Consider the following 17,263-nt stretch of genomic DNA (forward strand, 5'->3'; position numbering starts at 1 on the left):
AAAACCAAAGAGACTTATAAGGAGGAGGGCCGGGGTTCCTCTTTTCTGAGATACAAAGCAGACTCGGTAGTATCCTTGATTGATGTTGGAGGCATTTTTGTGGTGGTCCTGGAGTTCTACCTCATATGGAATGGGCTCATTAAGTGACCTGTTCTTCAGTGAGGGTTTTTTAGTCATAGAATATATATATATATATATATATATATATATAATGCACTCCTTAGGCCCCTTTTTTTTCATTAGGTCTCATTAGGCTCCTTTAAAAATTATTGTTTTATGTCTTTTTTTCTTACATCTAAAACCATAGATCATCTGTAGGTTTTGTTTAGTGGGAACTGACTTTTGGATTGCCAAAATTTGGCCTGTATACAGGTTTTTCTGGTGATCCAAAATCAATGGCTATGAAGGCATCAATTTTTTTGATGCATAAAAATATAATTTTTCATTGAAAAACATTATCCAAGAGTTTATTCTTATTAAATTGAGCATACTAAACACATCTAACGGTTCAGATCTATGATGGAACACTTAAAATTATGAAGCCTAACAAGACCTTATGAAAAAATGGGCCTTGATATGTTCAGCTCTCTCTCTCTCTCTCTCTCTCTCTCTCTCTCTCTCTCTCTCTCTCTATATATATATATATATATATATATATATATATATATATATATATATATAGTGAGTAGTAGTCGTGCAACCCTTAGGTGCGCAACTATGCTGGCCATCCATCAGAGGGCGTGATGGCCACACACAAAAAAATGCAAAGAAAGGGCGTTTGTCTTTTCGGGTACTTCTTTATTCTTGGAGGAGGAGAAGGTCAAAATGTTTTGCGGGAATCGGCTGGCAGAGGAAGAAAATTATGTCTGAAAGATGGAACCAGAAAGTCCTTTCCTAACGATATCCATCCCAAGTAGTGGCTAATCTTTTTTCAAACCTGGAAGGGTTCTTCCAAAAAAACCCGAAACCTCTCTATGGATGGCATCACAAGTAGGCCATTTAGAATGATGCTTTGTAGGGTTTTATCCATCTGATCCATCCACGCCCCAAAAATGGATGGTTGGTTAGGCATGATTTTTCACCGCCACTAAAGGTCCTAGCAAAAAATGGAACCTTTAGTGGCAGTCAAAAATGTAGCAAAACGCACTTTTTAGTATACGGTTTTTGCACTGTCACGCCCTGCTTTGGACGGCCAGCGTGATCCCGTAAATAGCTGCACACCTAAAAGTTGTGCAACTACCACTATATATATATATATATATATATATATATATATATATATATATATATAGTTAACACTTTCTCTTGTTTGTATGGATTCATAAAAATAAGAGTGAGAACAAATGGTATAAAACAAAAATATTTCAGTCTGGATCTTTTTTGACCTACGTAAATCAAGTGGACTACCTTAAGTTCTCGTGGTACGATACCACCGTAGAAGCACGCTGGTATGCAGAGAGACAATATTATTAAGAGTAATTTTTCATATGCATGGTAAATTTATGCTTAGGGGTTTTATCTTCAAAATACTTAACGTTAAGAAATATTCTGACTGCTTGAGTTACTTTTACCCTCTCTCATACTTATTTACCGTTAATAGCAGTTTCTCTCTCTCTCTTTTAAGAACGCAACATCATAAAACAACTTCTCAAAAAATCAACAAAACTACCGTCTTCATTATCTCAAAAACCATCTTATTTGCTCAAAAAAATGTTAAAACTGTTATTTTTAGGAGTTAGTTAGAGTTGGTGAATAAAAAGTAACTGGGGTGGTCAATTATAAGCATCTATCTTAAATATTTGAAGTCAGAGGTTTCTAACTTACCATACGTTTAAGAATGTCAATGGGTCCTATATATGCAACCTAACATCAGACCCAAATCTGAATCCCAATGTCCGGGTTCAGTAGCTATATTCAGATCTGATTAATAATCAAATTCGGGTTCATCATTGAGTTTTGCATTCAAAACTGATTCTAACTAAAACCTGACCCGATTGTGTGTAGATAATGGGTTTTAAGCTAGTCGGATCCAAATTTGGTATTATCTATTTCTATTCGAATCTGAATCTGAAGCTGAGCCTGATTAGGCCCATACCCGATCAAGTCAGACTTGGTAATGCCTAAATCCCACCTGAGTTCAACCCATTTACATCCCTACATACATTCATCACCTGCCTTTATGTAAATGACCCTATCCTTAACTTATTATCATATATTTAAATATTTACTAAATAATGCAATTTCTCATGGTAAAGTGGTAGGGGTAGGTCATCACTTTTTCCTTTGCTTTATTGGAAAATTGGCTTTCACCACCACCGTGGTGTGGTTACCCATGTGGCCATGGGGTCCTGAAGTCAGAGGAGGAAATCAATCTCGCTGTGGGAGGCAGGCAATGATGGGGTTGATTGTGTCAACAAGTAGTTTTATGTCTTAGGATCCATTAAGTGACCCGATTCTCGGTGAGTTTTTTTTTTTGTCATAAAAAAAAGAAAAAAGAAAAATTGGCTTTCAACGATACACACATTAAAACTATTAAGTTTAGTTGTGTTTTTGAAAAGTGAAAATACTGTTCAACAGTGATTTACTTTCAAAATCTCATGACCTGTGAGAAAGTGAGATTCACTTTCTAAATCTCACCTTTAGGTTATCTGATAACTCTTTGTTTTTGGAGTTCTGTGAACATGTGATCGAACCAAACGTACCCTAAAACTGGACACCTATTCCTCAAAAAAATCCATCAACACTGAAGATTATTTCTTGTTCCAATTTGTATTCTTTTGTCACAAATATAATTTTCTAATAAGTGTCACAAAGATACACGCATGTGGGTTTGACTGGAAAGTTTTAAAAATAGTAAACAAGGTCATTGAAAATTTAAAATTTTTAATTAATAAAAGTTTACTTTTGATATTTTATTATTTAAAAATATATTTTTATTAAACTTCAAAATAAATATTATCTGTACGTATCAATGTCTGAGTTAGCATGTCCAGTCATGTTATTAGGGGGGCACAGCCAAAATGGCATGTTCCAGTGACATAGCTGATAAGTTAATAAATGTATCACTCCTTAAATTCCTTAGCATGCCTTTCTTTTTAGAAAAAAAAAAACATATTTTTGACACAATAAATGCACTGATTTAACAATCTGATTACAAATTTGTGCTATTGGACACCAATGAGATCAACTAGACAAAATTCCCTTGAAAATCGATAAATTAAATTTTTAAATTTTTTTTTTTTTATAATTTTATCATCATCATCCTCATTATTACGATTGTACTAATAAAAAGTTAGAGGTGCAAAGGTTCCACCAAGAATGTTTCTATCAAGGGTCGCTCTCAGACCCTTTTTTCGAAAGTTTAAATGCAAAACTTTTGTTCCATTTCTAAATTAATATATACATCTAATTAAGTAATATAAGATTTCTCACCGGTCAAGGCTCCAATACAAGAAATGCATAAAGGACAAAGGAAAGCATATTCTCACAGGTAAGAAAACATAAGAGACGTGTGGAACAACTTAGCTGTGCAAAATTTGTTACTAATAAAATGATGGAGAGAAACAAGGCACCACCAGATGCCATCATTAATTTGCTACTCATAAGCTTTGAGCAAATCAGAGCCAAGAACTTCCTAATTAGTCTATTAATAAAATAACCACAAAATTGTAAAGCAGTCTCTTAAATAACAAAATTAATGTGAAACAGTCAAGCTTATGGAGGGGGGGGGGGGGGGGGTGTTGAGTTGTGTTCAAGTTATAAGAAACAAGGGGGGACATTTGTCATTAGAGGGAGGCGTCGAAATATTCAAACCAAATTTCAAGAGTCTGTTTTCCCACTTAACATTTTTTGTTTTTATTTTATTTTATTTTTTTAAATATAATGCTCAGTTTTTCAAATGGGGAGGTGACAGATTCGGAAACTCAGGCAGTCTTCCTCCTGTTGTTTTCTCGAGAGAGAGAGAGAGAGAGAGAGAGAGTTCTTTCGTCTTCTTCCTCTCTATCTTTACTATTGACTTGAACTCCCTCATCTTCCCTCTTCTTCTTCTCTTTCTCTAGAAGACGAAAGAACTCTCTCTCTCTCTCTGTAAAGGTTTGCTACAGGATGATGGGGTTGGGAAACAAGCAAAAACCCACCAAGAGAGAATCCATAAACCCTAGCTCAGAACCATCAAACCCCACCATCCCTATCGATCCAGAACGCCTTCTGGAGGTCGCTTCTCCCCAATCTGAGGCCCATCCACTTTCTGTAATGGGGGAAGAAAGGGAGGAGGAGGCGCATCTCGGAGACTCTTGCGCCCTCTCGTTGGAAGAAGTCATCAGGAGGAGGTCTGATAGAGTGAAGCGCCTCTCTAGGATTTATAGGAAGCATTATTGGGCATTAATGGAGGAGGTGAGGTTCAAGTACAGAGAGTATTACTGGAAGTTTGGGAGGAGTGGAATGAAGGAAGAAGAAGAAGCGCCGGTGAAAGAAGACGGAGGAGGTGGGCTTGTCGCAGGACGCGAGAATGGTGAATATGGTTTTCCGGGGAGAATGGAGGAAGATGGTTGTGTGTTTTTGGAAGGTGGGTTGGGGTTTGTTGATAGGTTGGGGCAAGATGGTGGTGGGTTTCAAGATAAGAGTGGTGGGAATGTTTTTGAGTTCCCTGGCAGTGGTTTTCCAGCGAGTGAGGACAGTGGGTTACTCGGTGAGACGGGAGAGAACGGTTTTGGGTTCCTTGAGAGTTCGTTTCCAGCGAAAATGAGCGGGGATAGATCTGCGTTTTCAGTGAAGCACGAGGAGAACGAGTTTGGATATCCAGACAGTGGTTTTCCGGCGAAGATGGGGCAGGATGGATGCAGGTTTCTTGGAGGGAATGGGGAGACTGGATACGGTTTCCCTGAGAGTAGTTTTTCGGTGAAGACCGAAGATAATGGGTTTGGTTACGCGAAGAGTTGTTTTCCGATGAAAACGGGGAATGATGGATGTGGGTTTGTGGATAAATTCTCGGATAATGGACGTGGATTTGTGGGGCGTGGTTTTCATGGGAAAGTTGGTCAAGATGGATATGGATTTTCAGTGCAAACTGGCGCACATGGTGGAGTTCTAGAGCGGAGTTTTCCGGTGAAAACTGGCCAGGAAGATTCTGTTGTTCTGGGGAAAACTGGTGAAAATGTTATAGCTTGTCCGGCCAAGGCAGGTGATAAGACGGGCGAAAACCGGTGTGGATTTGCAGGGTGCAAGCTGAAGCCAATGGCACTTTGCAGTTTCTGTCATTCGCATATTCTTTCTGATAGCAAGCAACAACTGTACAAAGCTTGCTCCTATGTCATCAAGAGGTTTGCCCCATCATTTTGTTCATCTTTTTTCTTTCTTGCTTTTGTGTGTGGATTTAACATTGTATCTTCATTAGCCGTCTTACTGATTGGACATATAAGGGATGCCCTTAGTTTCTTACTGAGGTATTGGTTAAGTTGATTTCTTGTATTGTATATCTTGCGTCATAGCTATTCAGCTGTTTTATCTGTTTTAAATTCAGTATCGATTTGTTCAGTATAGTCCTTGTTTTGAACTGCAATTCCAAATGGTGAATATGCTGCTGTTAGTCTGCCTTGATAGGAGGCCTACTTAAAAAATGTCCGTGACTATAATGACAGTGTTAATCTTGTAAGGAATGCACTAAGGTGCTTCAATTTTATGTAAAAGTTGATCAACATGTAATCAGTAATTGGATGATCCAAGAGTCTGTATGGACTATGGAGCACTAAAATGAGCACCAAATCAGTGTTCTGCAAGATATGGATCAGAGGTTGTACATAATAGATGTCCAATAGAGCACTGAAATGATTACCTGAAAGACCACCCTGAGAAAGAAACATTGAGTCCTATTTTACTTGCTGCCAGCCAACACCGTGCACATTGGTGGTGTCTGGAATGGCCATAAGTTTGCATATATTCTTCAATTTATGTTAATTTTGCCTCCATCCTTGAAACCAGCTGGGACATCCTTCAATGACATGGGTTTTAGGCCTATTTTTGAAATGTCCAGAGAAATATTGGAAAATGCATCCTCTTGCTTGTTTATATAGTTGAACATGGGCATGCGTGTTTATAACATCATTTAAATAAATAGTGCGTGTTCTTTTTCTGCGGAGATCTGGAAGCACAACTTAGTATTTGGTGGATTTTAATTTCTTTTATCCTTTGTCGTTACAGTGGGCAAACTGGTCCTATAACTTGTGGGAAACCAGTTCTTAGAGCAGCTGTCCCTTCTCTCTGTGCTATCCACTTCCAGAAAGCTCAGAAGCATGTTACTCAGTCGCTGAAGAAGGCAGGACTTAGTACGTCCTCTATTAACAAGCCTGCTCCAAAGTTTCATGTTATAATTTCTGAATATGTGTGCTACATTCAGACCAAAAGAAGAGATGCAGATCATGGAAGTCACATTCATAATAAAGACTTGGGTCTTAAAGTGCTGAACACTGTCAAGGATGAGATCATAGAGTGAGACCTTTGCTCAATGCTGATGAACTTTTAGTCTTTGGCAATCTTACGATTCATATTGGAGAAGTTGGTAGAAATTGTGCATAAAATTGGACATGGTATCTCTAAGTAACTGACCAGTCCATGTTCTTTATGGGAATTAGATGCAGAATATGGGGAGTTGCATTCAGAATATTTTTATTGGCCTTAAAATGCTGAACACCATTAGGTTGAAATCATGGATTGAGACTTTTGTGAAAAACTAATGAATTTTCAGTCTTCCACTTCCATGACTAGATCTGAGCTGTACGATGAATTAATGTTCACACATCTTGGATGTGATGTTCCATTATTCTTTGAGCTGGCTGCTGGCCAAATTTGGTCTTGGGATGTGATGCATATCATGGAAGTTGCTCTTCAGAATAAAAATACGGGTCTTATAGTGCTGACCATGGTTATGCATGACATTATGGTTAGAGACTTTGCCTCTGAACTTTTTAAGTCTTTGGCTATCATATGATTCACATCTGAGCATTTGGTGGACATGGTGCCCTCCATTCAATGAGATTTCATTAATCAGATGAGCTGCCAAGTTTGAATAAGGTACTCTTCCTTATTCTTATTTCCTTAAAAGGTTACCTTTTCATTTTTATTGAGGTCCTAAATTATTGTATTGAAGAAATTTATATCTCACCTTTTTTTTTACTTCCATAAATTATCATTCTCCTAAGTTTGAATGTCAGTCTGTCGCAAACTTATTTTTTCCTCTATTTGCCTTTTGTTATTCTTTATCATCCGTTGATTTGGTCATTAAGCTCTGTAACATTGTTATTTTGTTATTTGATCTCTATAACATGTACAATTTTTATTTTTTCTATATGTTAGAGGACACTTTTGTGCTTTCGTAGGTGTCTAATTTGATTTTGAAGTTATATCATGCAGTAATGAGTAATAGTATACAAAAACCACTGTCACCGATATCACCAGTATATTGAAAATAGCGCGATGTTATCTGCTATTTCAAGGTAGCCGATAATATCGGGAATATATTGCAATATTTTCAAAATATCGCCAAAGACAAAATATCGCAATATTTTTGGGGAAAACTCTTTTTTTATTATTTTAAGTTTGCATTTCCTATTTTTTGTTTCTTTTATATTTTAAAACCTTTAAAACATGTTTCTTTATATTTTTGGAAGAAAAATAATGCAAAACTTATTATTTTCTTAGCGTTTTTGTTGTTATTTATATTTTTTTCAATTTTTTAAACTCCTAAGATATTCCTGAGATTTATCAACTTTTGAAAATCTCTTCGAGAGATACCCTTGCCGAAAAATTACCTTTAACGATACATGTGAGTGACAAAAACCAATCATTTCTTTCTTCCATGAGCAATATGTTCTTGTTAAAGATTTTGGTATATCTTTGACGTCTCTTTATTATGTTTTTGTCTTTTTGGGCTTATAGTTTAATTAATTGATTTTTCAAGCTAGTTTTGATCCATGTCGAAGTGACACACCATATACAAGGGAGTGCAAGTAGACACGTTTTGACACATTGATACGACCTTGACACATATGGACATTATTTTGATAATATTTTAATTCTTTTTATGAAATATATAAATAGTTTTTTATTGATTAAAAATTAATAAAATCCTTGTTGCCGTATCTTATTTTTCAAAACAAAATTAGACTCGCCTGTCAATCTTCAGTCACATTTAGGGTCATATTCATATCTTTGTGACATAGATTTTGACTTTTGAGAAATACATGGGCTATATTAGTATCAAAATTCTTGCGCATGCTACCTGTGGCATGTTGGACTAGAAAGGGTTTTGGACTGATATTTTTTGTCAAGATGTCCTGAAAAACTATGCTTTGAGAAAATTATCAAGAGCGGTTTTGTCACCATGATTTTGGCATATTTGGTGTTATTGTAGCTGCCAACTGTCTTAGGGAAACTTTTTCTTCTCTAGTTACACAAGTGGTTAAAAGTCTGCTCATTTCCTGACTAGGTTAGTTGGGGAATGATCTCTTTTAGAAATTGAACTTGTAAACCTGCTGGTCCGTTCTAGACATGGAATAAGTAGCATAGGTACGTGGGAGGAGCCATGTTACCCATGGTCCCATGTCGACATTGCTCAACACAAGTACAGGCCATTTCAAGTCAAACCCAATGAAAACCTGCCCAATGACTTTTTTTTTTTCCTTTTTTGATATTTAACCAATGTCCAAGGGTCTGGCCATTTCGCTCCCGCTTCAAACCTGATCCCATGATAATCCCAATCCTCCCTTCCGGTGGAGGGAGGAGCAGGAACCATCCCCACACTTTTAGAAGTTCCCATGTCTTACTCTTTATATTGATATTCGTACCTATGTGACATAGGGATATCATTCTCTGTAATAGGTGATGCAGGTTTCCTGACATAGTGAACTAGCTCTATTCGATGTCCACATCTGTTCTATACATGCATATGTATGTGTTTGCACACACGTGCGCACAGACGCATATATACATGAAAAGTTATTGTGGTTTTGAACCACAATACTGTATGGTGGTACACACTCTTGCTTGCATGGATCTACCCAACAAAGGTTGAATCTAACCATATAAGTATCTATGTTAGGTTTAATAATCTCCAACAAATAATAAGATTCATCTTTCAAGATAGCGAAAAATCAATGACTTGCGATTCATGAAAACGAGAGTGGTTTTAAAATACCCCATCACATTAGGGTGTGGATAAATAATGGAAGGTTTTAGTTTTCGATTCGACCCTATAAATGTGTTTTTTGTCTTTATTTAGTCCAAACCAAGTATTGAATTAGAGAATTGTTATATATTTAAAAAGGAATCTAAGAATTAACGGATTCTAGTGCATCTAAAATTTATAATAAAAAGTTCAGGTTTTCTCATTGAAATAATTCGATCAAAAGCATTCTTTCTAGTTGAAGCAATAAACACATCTGATGATTCAGATTATGTAAAAAGTAAAAACCACCTCTAAGATTGAAGTTAAAACTGTCCATTCTTTGTCGCCATAAGGTGTTAGACAATGTTGTATGTATTGTATTATATCGCACGATACGGTACAATACGTATCGTTACTATGGGAAATAACGATATGATATACACTCGTATCGCGATACGTGTGTGCATCATATCTGTATCATACCGTATGATACATGGCGTATTGTACCTTTGATGCACTTTAAAAAAGGCCAAATCGTATTTTTTTCCTTTTGGATTTTAAAGTCCTCTTGAGGGCTGACTCCCTCATTTATATGGAGGTCATTAAAGGGATATCCACGCATCTTAGGAGTCGTTGGAGTGATTTGGGGGCCAATCCATGCTCAAGGGAGAGGGCTTTTTCGGTTTTCTCAAGTAAACTTGGTTATTTTGTTTTTGTTTATGTAATATGAAAGTATGAGTCTTGTGGCATGTTCTTAATTTCAAGATATTTAATTTTTTTGCATTGTTCTTGTGAGATAGTTGATGTTTGATGATGTTTTATGCTATGTCACATGGGTGCGGGTGCGGGTGCGACACGGGTGCGGCGCAATTCCAAAAAATTTGGACACGGGGACTCGGCTATATATATATATATTAAAAAATATATATTATAAATATATATATTTTAAATACTATAATTATATATATATAACAATAAATTAACACATAAAGATTGTAAATTTTAAAGAAAAAAAAAGCAATTCTTAACAACACAAACTTACCAAAATATAACACATAAAGAAGCTTGTGAGTGTGATAAACAACAAAACTTATCATAAATCTGCCTCATCGTCTGAATTAGAAGGAAGAACAGGATCGAGGTAGTCCATGTTGAGAGTATGTAAATTCTGTTCTCCCTCCAAGTCAAAATCTTCTGGATTTACATCCCAATTCTTGGATGGTCCACAACTGCATCAAAAAATCACTATATTAGTATGTAACTTAAAACTTTGAATACAAATATTTAAATACAAACTTTGAATACAAAGAAAAAAAAGTACCTATACTCTTCTTTAGTGCGGCGAGAAATTAATCGTAGATTTGAGTGAACATATACCAAATCCTCTGCTCTTTTACTAGTGAGTTTGTTTCTTTTAATGTTGTGAATTTGAGCATATGTACTCCAATTTCTTTCACAACAAGATGATGTAGCAGGTTGGGATAATAACTTCATTGCAAGACGTTGCAGATTTGGTGTCTTTGATCCATATGTTGCCCACCAATTAAGGGGATCTTCCTCGTCCCTTGCCACAAGTGCTGCTAAAGAATCAAATCTCCCAGTAGAAAACTTGTCAAACTCACTATTTATAACCTTAAACATGTGAGGATCATTAAAAAGTCTTCCCAAATATATCATTCTATTTCTTGATATCTCAGGATCTTCATTTGGAGAAACACGACCAACACCTCTGTCAACCATTTTTTTTGCATAGTATTTTGGATTGAGAGAGTGTGCCATGCAATGCAAAGGTGTATTGCTTTTATCCCATCTTCTCACTAAAACTGAATGTACATGATTGTAAAATTCTGAATCATCAAGTGCAATATCTTTCTTCTCATGTTTAAAAATGATACTTTGAACTTTTTCAATCATATTGTCCCACATTTCATAAATTCTATGAAGCATGGGTACATCTCTGTCAACTTCTCTCAGCATTTCCCAAATAGGCTCTGTAAATTCAACAAAATATGTAATTTTATCCTACCAAAAATCATCACAGATGCATTTTTTGATAGCTTGAGCCTTGACATCATCTTCAGTACGATAAAAATCCCAATCTTGATCAGCCACCATCATCATCAATGCATTCTTGAGTTGCTTAATTCTTTTTATCATAACAATGAGAGAAGCAAAACGAGTTTCAGCAACTTTCAGTAACTTGAGATCAGAATGCCTATTAAATATAGAAAGGGCATGATGATGGTTTACAACAAAATTTCTAATATTTCGAACATCATGCTCTATTTCCTCAATCCATAAGCACATTTCATGTGCATGTGCATCATCTTTTGATGGATTGCATATACTCTTAAGTGCCAAATTTAAATTGTGTGCTGCACAAGGAGTCCAAAAAATATGTGAATATGTATCTTCACTTGCCAAATTCATTCCTGCACGACTGCAAACTGGAGCATTGTCAGTAATGATTTGCACCATACTTTCTTCACCCACTTCTTTTATCACTTCAACAAATAATCTCTTTAAATATTCAGCATCTTTATACTCTCCAGATGCATCAACAGTCTTCAAAAAGATTGGCCCATTAAGTGAGTAAGCAATGAAGTTTATCAGTGGTCGCCTTTGTATATCAGTCCACCCATCAGAAACAATCGACACTCCATGTCGTTTCCATGCAAATTTTTGGGTCTCTAGCAAGTCTTCAATTCTATTTTTTTCCTCTGCAAGAATGACTGTTCTTAGTTTTTCTGAACTAGGAGGCACATAACCACTCAAATTGCAATTAGCCAAAGATGTAATCATATCTTTCCAGTATGGACTTCTAGCTACATTAAAAGGAATTGAGCTTGAGTAAAAGAATCGACCGATCTTTTTATCAATTTCTGCTCTTGCCATGTTTTTGAATGACGCTTGTATTGTTTTATTGCTTTCCATCTTTCTTTTCTTTAAAAGCTCTTCTTGTATATCACTAGCAGTAGGAAAAGACAAATTAATCGAATCGCTTTTCATCTCTGCAATTTTCTTCTTTTCAGCTTCCTCTTGTTCTTTTTTTAATTGCTTTAACATGTCTTTGTCAACCCCAGAACATGCCCTAATTCCTTGACCACGAATATGCAAAAGATGTGCTTTCACACGCGTATAAGAACCTGTGAAAACAGTCTTACATAGATTACAATGAAACTGCACATTCCCACCACCACCACTACTAGCTTTTATCCCTTTTGTCACAAGCCTCCAAAGTGGTTGAGAAACTTCTAATTCAGGGTTAGAACTTGAACCAAATGTATTGACACTACCGCTAGAACTCGCCATTATATCTGAAAAGTGAAAACTGAAAAGAAAATAAGTAAATAAAATAAAGTTAATAAACACTACCTCTATGAATCGGAAGCACAGGGAGGGGCCGAGCCCCTCCCCTGCGAAAACAGGGAAGCATGGAGGGACCGAGCCCCTCTTCTGCGAGCAGAGGGTGCAAGGAGGGGGCCCGAGCCCCTCCTCTATGAATGGGAAGCACAGGGAGGGGCCGAGCCCCTCCCCTGCGAAAATAGGGAAGCATGGAGGGGCCGAGCCCCTCTTCTGCGAGCAGAGGGTGCAGGAGGGTCGACATACCTGACAAAGGGGGAGACGGTGGCTGTCTGTGGGTACCGTCGCAGGAGTCTGGATCGCCGGCGTGGGTGCAGGAGAAAGCTGCAGGGGCTGAGGGGGAGAGGCAAAATCGAGAGGGTAAGCCCCTCTCCCTGTCGATAAACCCCTTTTAGGGTTCGGCTGCCAAAAAATTTTTGGATCTGGGTCGGGTTTGGACCCGACCCGACCCGGATCCAAAACATAATTTAAAACTCGAAATGGACATTTTTGGACTCGGTCAAAGTTGACCGAGTCCAAAATGTCGACGGACTCGGCCTCGACTCGTTGACCGAGTCGGACTCGACATTGACCGAGTCCGGGCTGAGTCCAAAGCCGCACCCGTGTCGGGGCGTGTCGATTCGGGTGCGGCAACCCTTTAGCCGAGTCTGTGTTACATAGGTTTTATGCAACTCATAGAGACATAAATGCTTTATATGTGATTTTATGGTTGTATTTTGTGCAATTCATCATTGTTTCATGTGTTATGATTTTTTTAGAAGTTTTGCTAATTTTTTCTGATTTTTTAGAAATTTTGAATTTTTTTATTCAAAAATTATGATTTTTTATAATACGATATGTATATTTTTTTGTGCTTGACTAATATGGGTAACGATACAATACTTACAACCTTGGTGTTAGAAGCAACCAATTACTATAACATTGGCATTGTTTTTCGTTGTCAAATCTCTGGTTACTATTTAACACAGATGTGATCATCGATACAGGATATGGTTACTTTTGATGAAGCGTCCAACATGGAGTAGCATATATAGTTAATGCATGGGAATAAAATGTAGTATTTGTATAACATAGCATGTCAGCAATTAATTTTTGCAAGCTTTGATTTGGCTCTCTTTCAGGATCAGGTAACTAAATAGAAGTTGGTCTAGACTTTAGATTTACATCTAGTGACCCTCGGCTGCCAAGGTCTTTACTGATTTCAGTTCTTACTGTTTCCCATTTTTTCACCTTGGTCTGACTTGTGGAAGTCAATTTCTTGAACCTGACACAGGTATATCACCTCTATGTTTTTGCTATGTTAAGTGTTCAATCGTGGTCAACAAAAATGTCTACACATCCTTGAAAGCTTGCTTCCCCAGAAGCCAGAGCTTTAGGAGCTGGAAACTAAGCACATTTGGAATTCATCTCCTATATTACAAAAGCACACTTTCAAATACATGGGATTCTTAGACATAGGAACCGTATTTTCATTAAAAATGAAAATGTTGACACACTCAAGCAATCATGATTCCTATATTAGGGGCATCGTTGGTCTAGTTTAATTGATTTGGAGGATAAATTGTAAAGTGTGGTTCATTTATAACTTTTACAGAAAAGATTCTTTTTTTATTAAAATCAAAGGCTTATTCGGTAATTCATTTAGAATATTAAGTCATAGTAAAAGTGTTCAAGATTTTATTCTTATTATAAGACAAACATGCTCTGTTTTGTGTATAACTCAAATATTTTTTAGGTTGAAATTCTTTTTTTTAATGTGATTATAACTTTAGTAAGTCGTCTGAATTGAAGATGTTCATACCAGTTTGTCTTTGAATATGTTATGCATATATATCTTTAATTTTTTATGTATAAGATTATTTTTAAAGACAAAAATGTTTAATTTAATTAACCATGGTTGTGACTTGTAACAATATTATGATAAGTTGGACTCTTTTTGCTTATATATTCTAAAAGACTGACATCATAAACATTTTCTACTTGTTTCTTGCTTCCAGCTTTATGTGGACCTAAAAAGCCCTTGTTTCTCACTTCAGCTTTTCATCTCACTTCTGGTTTCTGCCTTCCTCTTTGCCGACGTTGTGCTACAGGTTCATCCTGCTCAACCCAAGTTGATTTGGATCTAATTCCGATGGTTAGTTGAATGCCTTAGTCAAGGCTGTTCTACTTGATATTGGACAACCTTATATTAGACCTAATTGAAATTCATGCCAACGCCAGCATCTCAAATATAATTTTCCATTAGTTTGTCTAAACTAGTGCTTCTATTTCTTTTTCTTTTTTCTATTCGCTGGATTTTCAAGTACATCTAGTGAGGCTGTAGATATACTACATGAAAGTGACATGATGCAGAACCTTCTTTCCGAACTTTTATATTTGTGTCATTTTGTAGACTGTTATGATATGCTAAAGTTACGCACCTTATAGTGATTAGGAGGGACTTGGCACTCTCCTTCTAAAATGTCCACCTAGGTGATTCTTCCATTTCATATAGCAATACCTTTAATTTATCTACAACATTGGGTTTTGCCATTCGTAAATGTTGCTGTTTGCATTGTTGCACAAAATGCATAACCAATTTAATTCCTTGTTTAACTGTAGTCGTGGGTGTGGCTGCAAAGAGGGAGGCTTGTACAATTTACAACTACTGAATCGATGTTCTGAAATCTGAAGATAATGATAGATTCTTTCAAGGTGGAAGATCATTGTGTTCTTGTTTACAGGATTTCCAGGTAAGCCGTCCACTAAAGCATAGATGTTTTTTTTTTGGCAAGCCATGTCGTTAAGTTATTGCTATGATGAATACCTCAGGTCATGTTGATTCCTAATTTGAATATTCTGCGGCTGATTTTCATATTGACAGTGAAACAAGTTGCTTCATCTTGAGTTGGGTTGGTTCGAAATTGAGTAGGTGCAACTGACAACCAACTACCTGTACGAATTATTCACTGGATTCTCTTGGTTTGAGTTGATTTTGTTCCAGCATGGCCATTCGCTATAAACAAACCACTGTTGTGCTTATGGTGAGAGTTGATCCAGAGAACGTTCTTCTATAATGCTTAGATTGTATCAGAGGAAACCTGCAATAAATTTGATCTGGGGTGTGATTTTTGTTCTTTTATAGTCCATTTTATTTCTGGGTATACCTGGATTTTCAGCTCAAAGGAGGGGTTGTTGCATTGTTCTTGACACAGGTCACAGGAATACTCCAATATACTCTCGTATCATGTCCTCTTAGACACTATTCTTACTGAAAAAATACACAAAAATGGTGTATCTTGTCCTTTTATCGTGTTCATGCTACATCGTCCTTGACTTGAGCTGAATGGCTTTGATAAATTATCCTGGTCCCATTTTTTAGTCCAGTTTGGCATCATGGTCAACTCACAAGGACGACATACTTTGGTTGATGTTGTGGAGCTTCTGAGAGTTCGACCAATGGTGAACTTGGTGGTGTGGTTTGTCAGCCATGAGCCAGGTGACCTAGTCAACACTTGGAACTTTGGTAATTTCCATTTCATCATCAGCAGGACGGTCTGGGTTGACACAAGGTCATTCTAACTAGCTGTATCAGCCAGTGTCATTTGAGTTGAATAATAAGAACCTGGTTAAGATCAACATTGCAATAATCTGCTTTTGAAACAACTTACCTTTTATTATTTTCAAGAGTACCACATTAACATGCAATCATTGTAATACTTTCAAGGGTAACACACACACACAGAGAGAGAGAGAGAGAGAGAGAGAGAGAGAGAGAGAGAGAGAGAGAGAGAGAGAGAGAGAGAGAGAGAGAGAGAGAGAGATCATGCATGAATTTTCTTTTCCTTTTTTTTTAAGGTGTGTTGGGGCCTTGGGAAAGTTGTCTTGGATTGGCGTTTGTTCATGGTTTTCTACTTATAGTTAGATGGTGACTCAACAGCAGCTGAGGCATTTTTAAAAATGTGATTTTTATGCTATGATGTTCCTTGGCACTAGAAAAAAAACCGGTGTTTGTGTGGTTATAGCCTAGTGATGTTTGTGGTGACTTGTTTTTTTTTCTCCTACGGCTGGCCCAAGTTCCAAGGAGATTCTCTTTTCTAGAAAATTGTTGTTTTTTTACTTACCCACTGCAACCTGCTGTTCATAATGCTTGAACTATTCCCCGATGGCCACAAAGATTGAGCTAACTTGCAGCCTTGTGGTCTAGCTATTGCCCTTGCTATGATGGTCTTGATCTACCAATTGCCACGAGTTGGTCAGGCCTTAGAAAGTCTTTTCTGAGTCCAAAACTTGTATTTCTGTTTGGCTAGCAACTTGAATGTGAGTCTCCTCTAATCAACCAAACTCAAGATTTAGATGGTCATCAAGTGTGCCGACAGTGATTATGCCAAACATCCAGAAGGGTTTTCTGGTATGGTCAGTCAGTGAAACCAGGCTGACTTTTTCAAGTTCATATGGGCTCATAAAGGCTACCTTCCTTCTTGAATGTGGAGTTGGTCTCTGATTGAAAGGCTGGAGTTGATTGGAACATGTTGATCGATTTGGAGCTTAATGGCGAAACCATCTGAAAGAAGAAAAGGAGGTCGACTTTGATTATCAACTGCAAGTAAAAAACTGTTTAAAACCAAATCCAGTCGGTGATTTCTTCTTTTTTTTACAAAAATTTGTAAATACATAATGTTTGAAATTTTATGAATGTTTGTCGGGGTTTAAAATTAATTCTCAAGCAACTGCCTGATCTAACCTTAGGGTCTTTACTTTGGT

The 17,263-nt window shown here is 36.9% G+C and overlaps 1 protein-coding gene across 3 annotated transcripts; it reads left to right on the plus strand.

Moving 5' to 3' along the window:
- Positions 1–4,076: 4,076 nt before the first annotated feature.
- On the plus strand, positions 4,077–15,734 carry LOC149811870 (uncharacterized). 3 transcript variants are annotated; one of them, XM_089993489.1, is made up of 3 exons: positions 4,077–5,318; positions 15,122–15,252; positions 15,384–15,734. In XM_089993489.1, the coding sequence occupies exons 1-2, from the start codon at positions 4,105–4,107 to the stop codon at positions 15,189–15,191; spliced, it is 1,284 nt and encodes a 427-aa protein (XP_089849615.1). In that variant the 5' UTR covers positions 4,077–4,104; the 3' UTR covers positions 15,192–15,252; positions 15,384–15,734. The 3 variants fall into 3 exon arrangements, with proteins under 3 accessions (XP_089849615.1, XP_089849616.1, XP_089849614.1); XM_089993490.1 differs by lacking the exon at positions 15,384–15,734 and adding an exon at positions 15,332–15,364; XM_089993488.1 differs by lacking the exon at positions 15,384–15,734 and adding an exon at positions 6,196–7,065.
- The last annotated feature ends 1,529 nt before the right edge of the window (positions 15,735–17,263 follow it).

The sequence above is a fragment of the Nuphar pumila genome, chromosome 17, assembly GCF_984573655.1.
Source record: "Nuphar pumila chromosome 17, dmNupPumi1.hap1.1, whole genome shotgun sequence".
Lineage (NCBI taxonomy): Eukaryota > Viridiplantae > Streptophyta > Magnoliopsida > Nymphaeales > Nymphaeaceae > Nuphar > Nuphar pumila.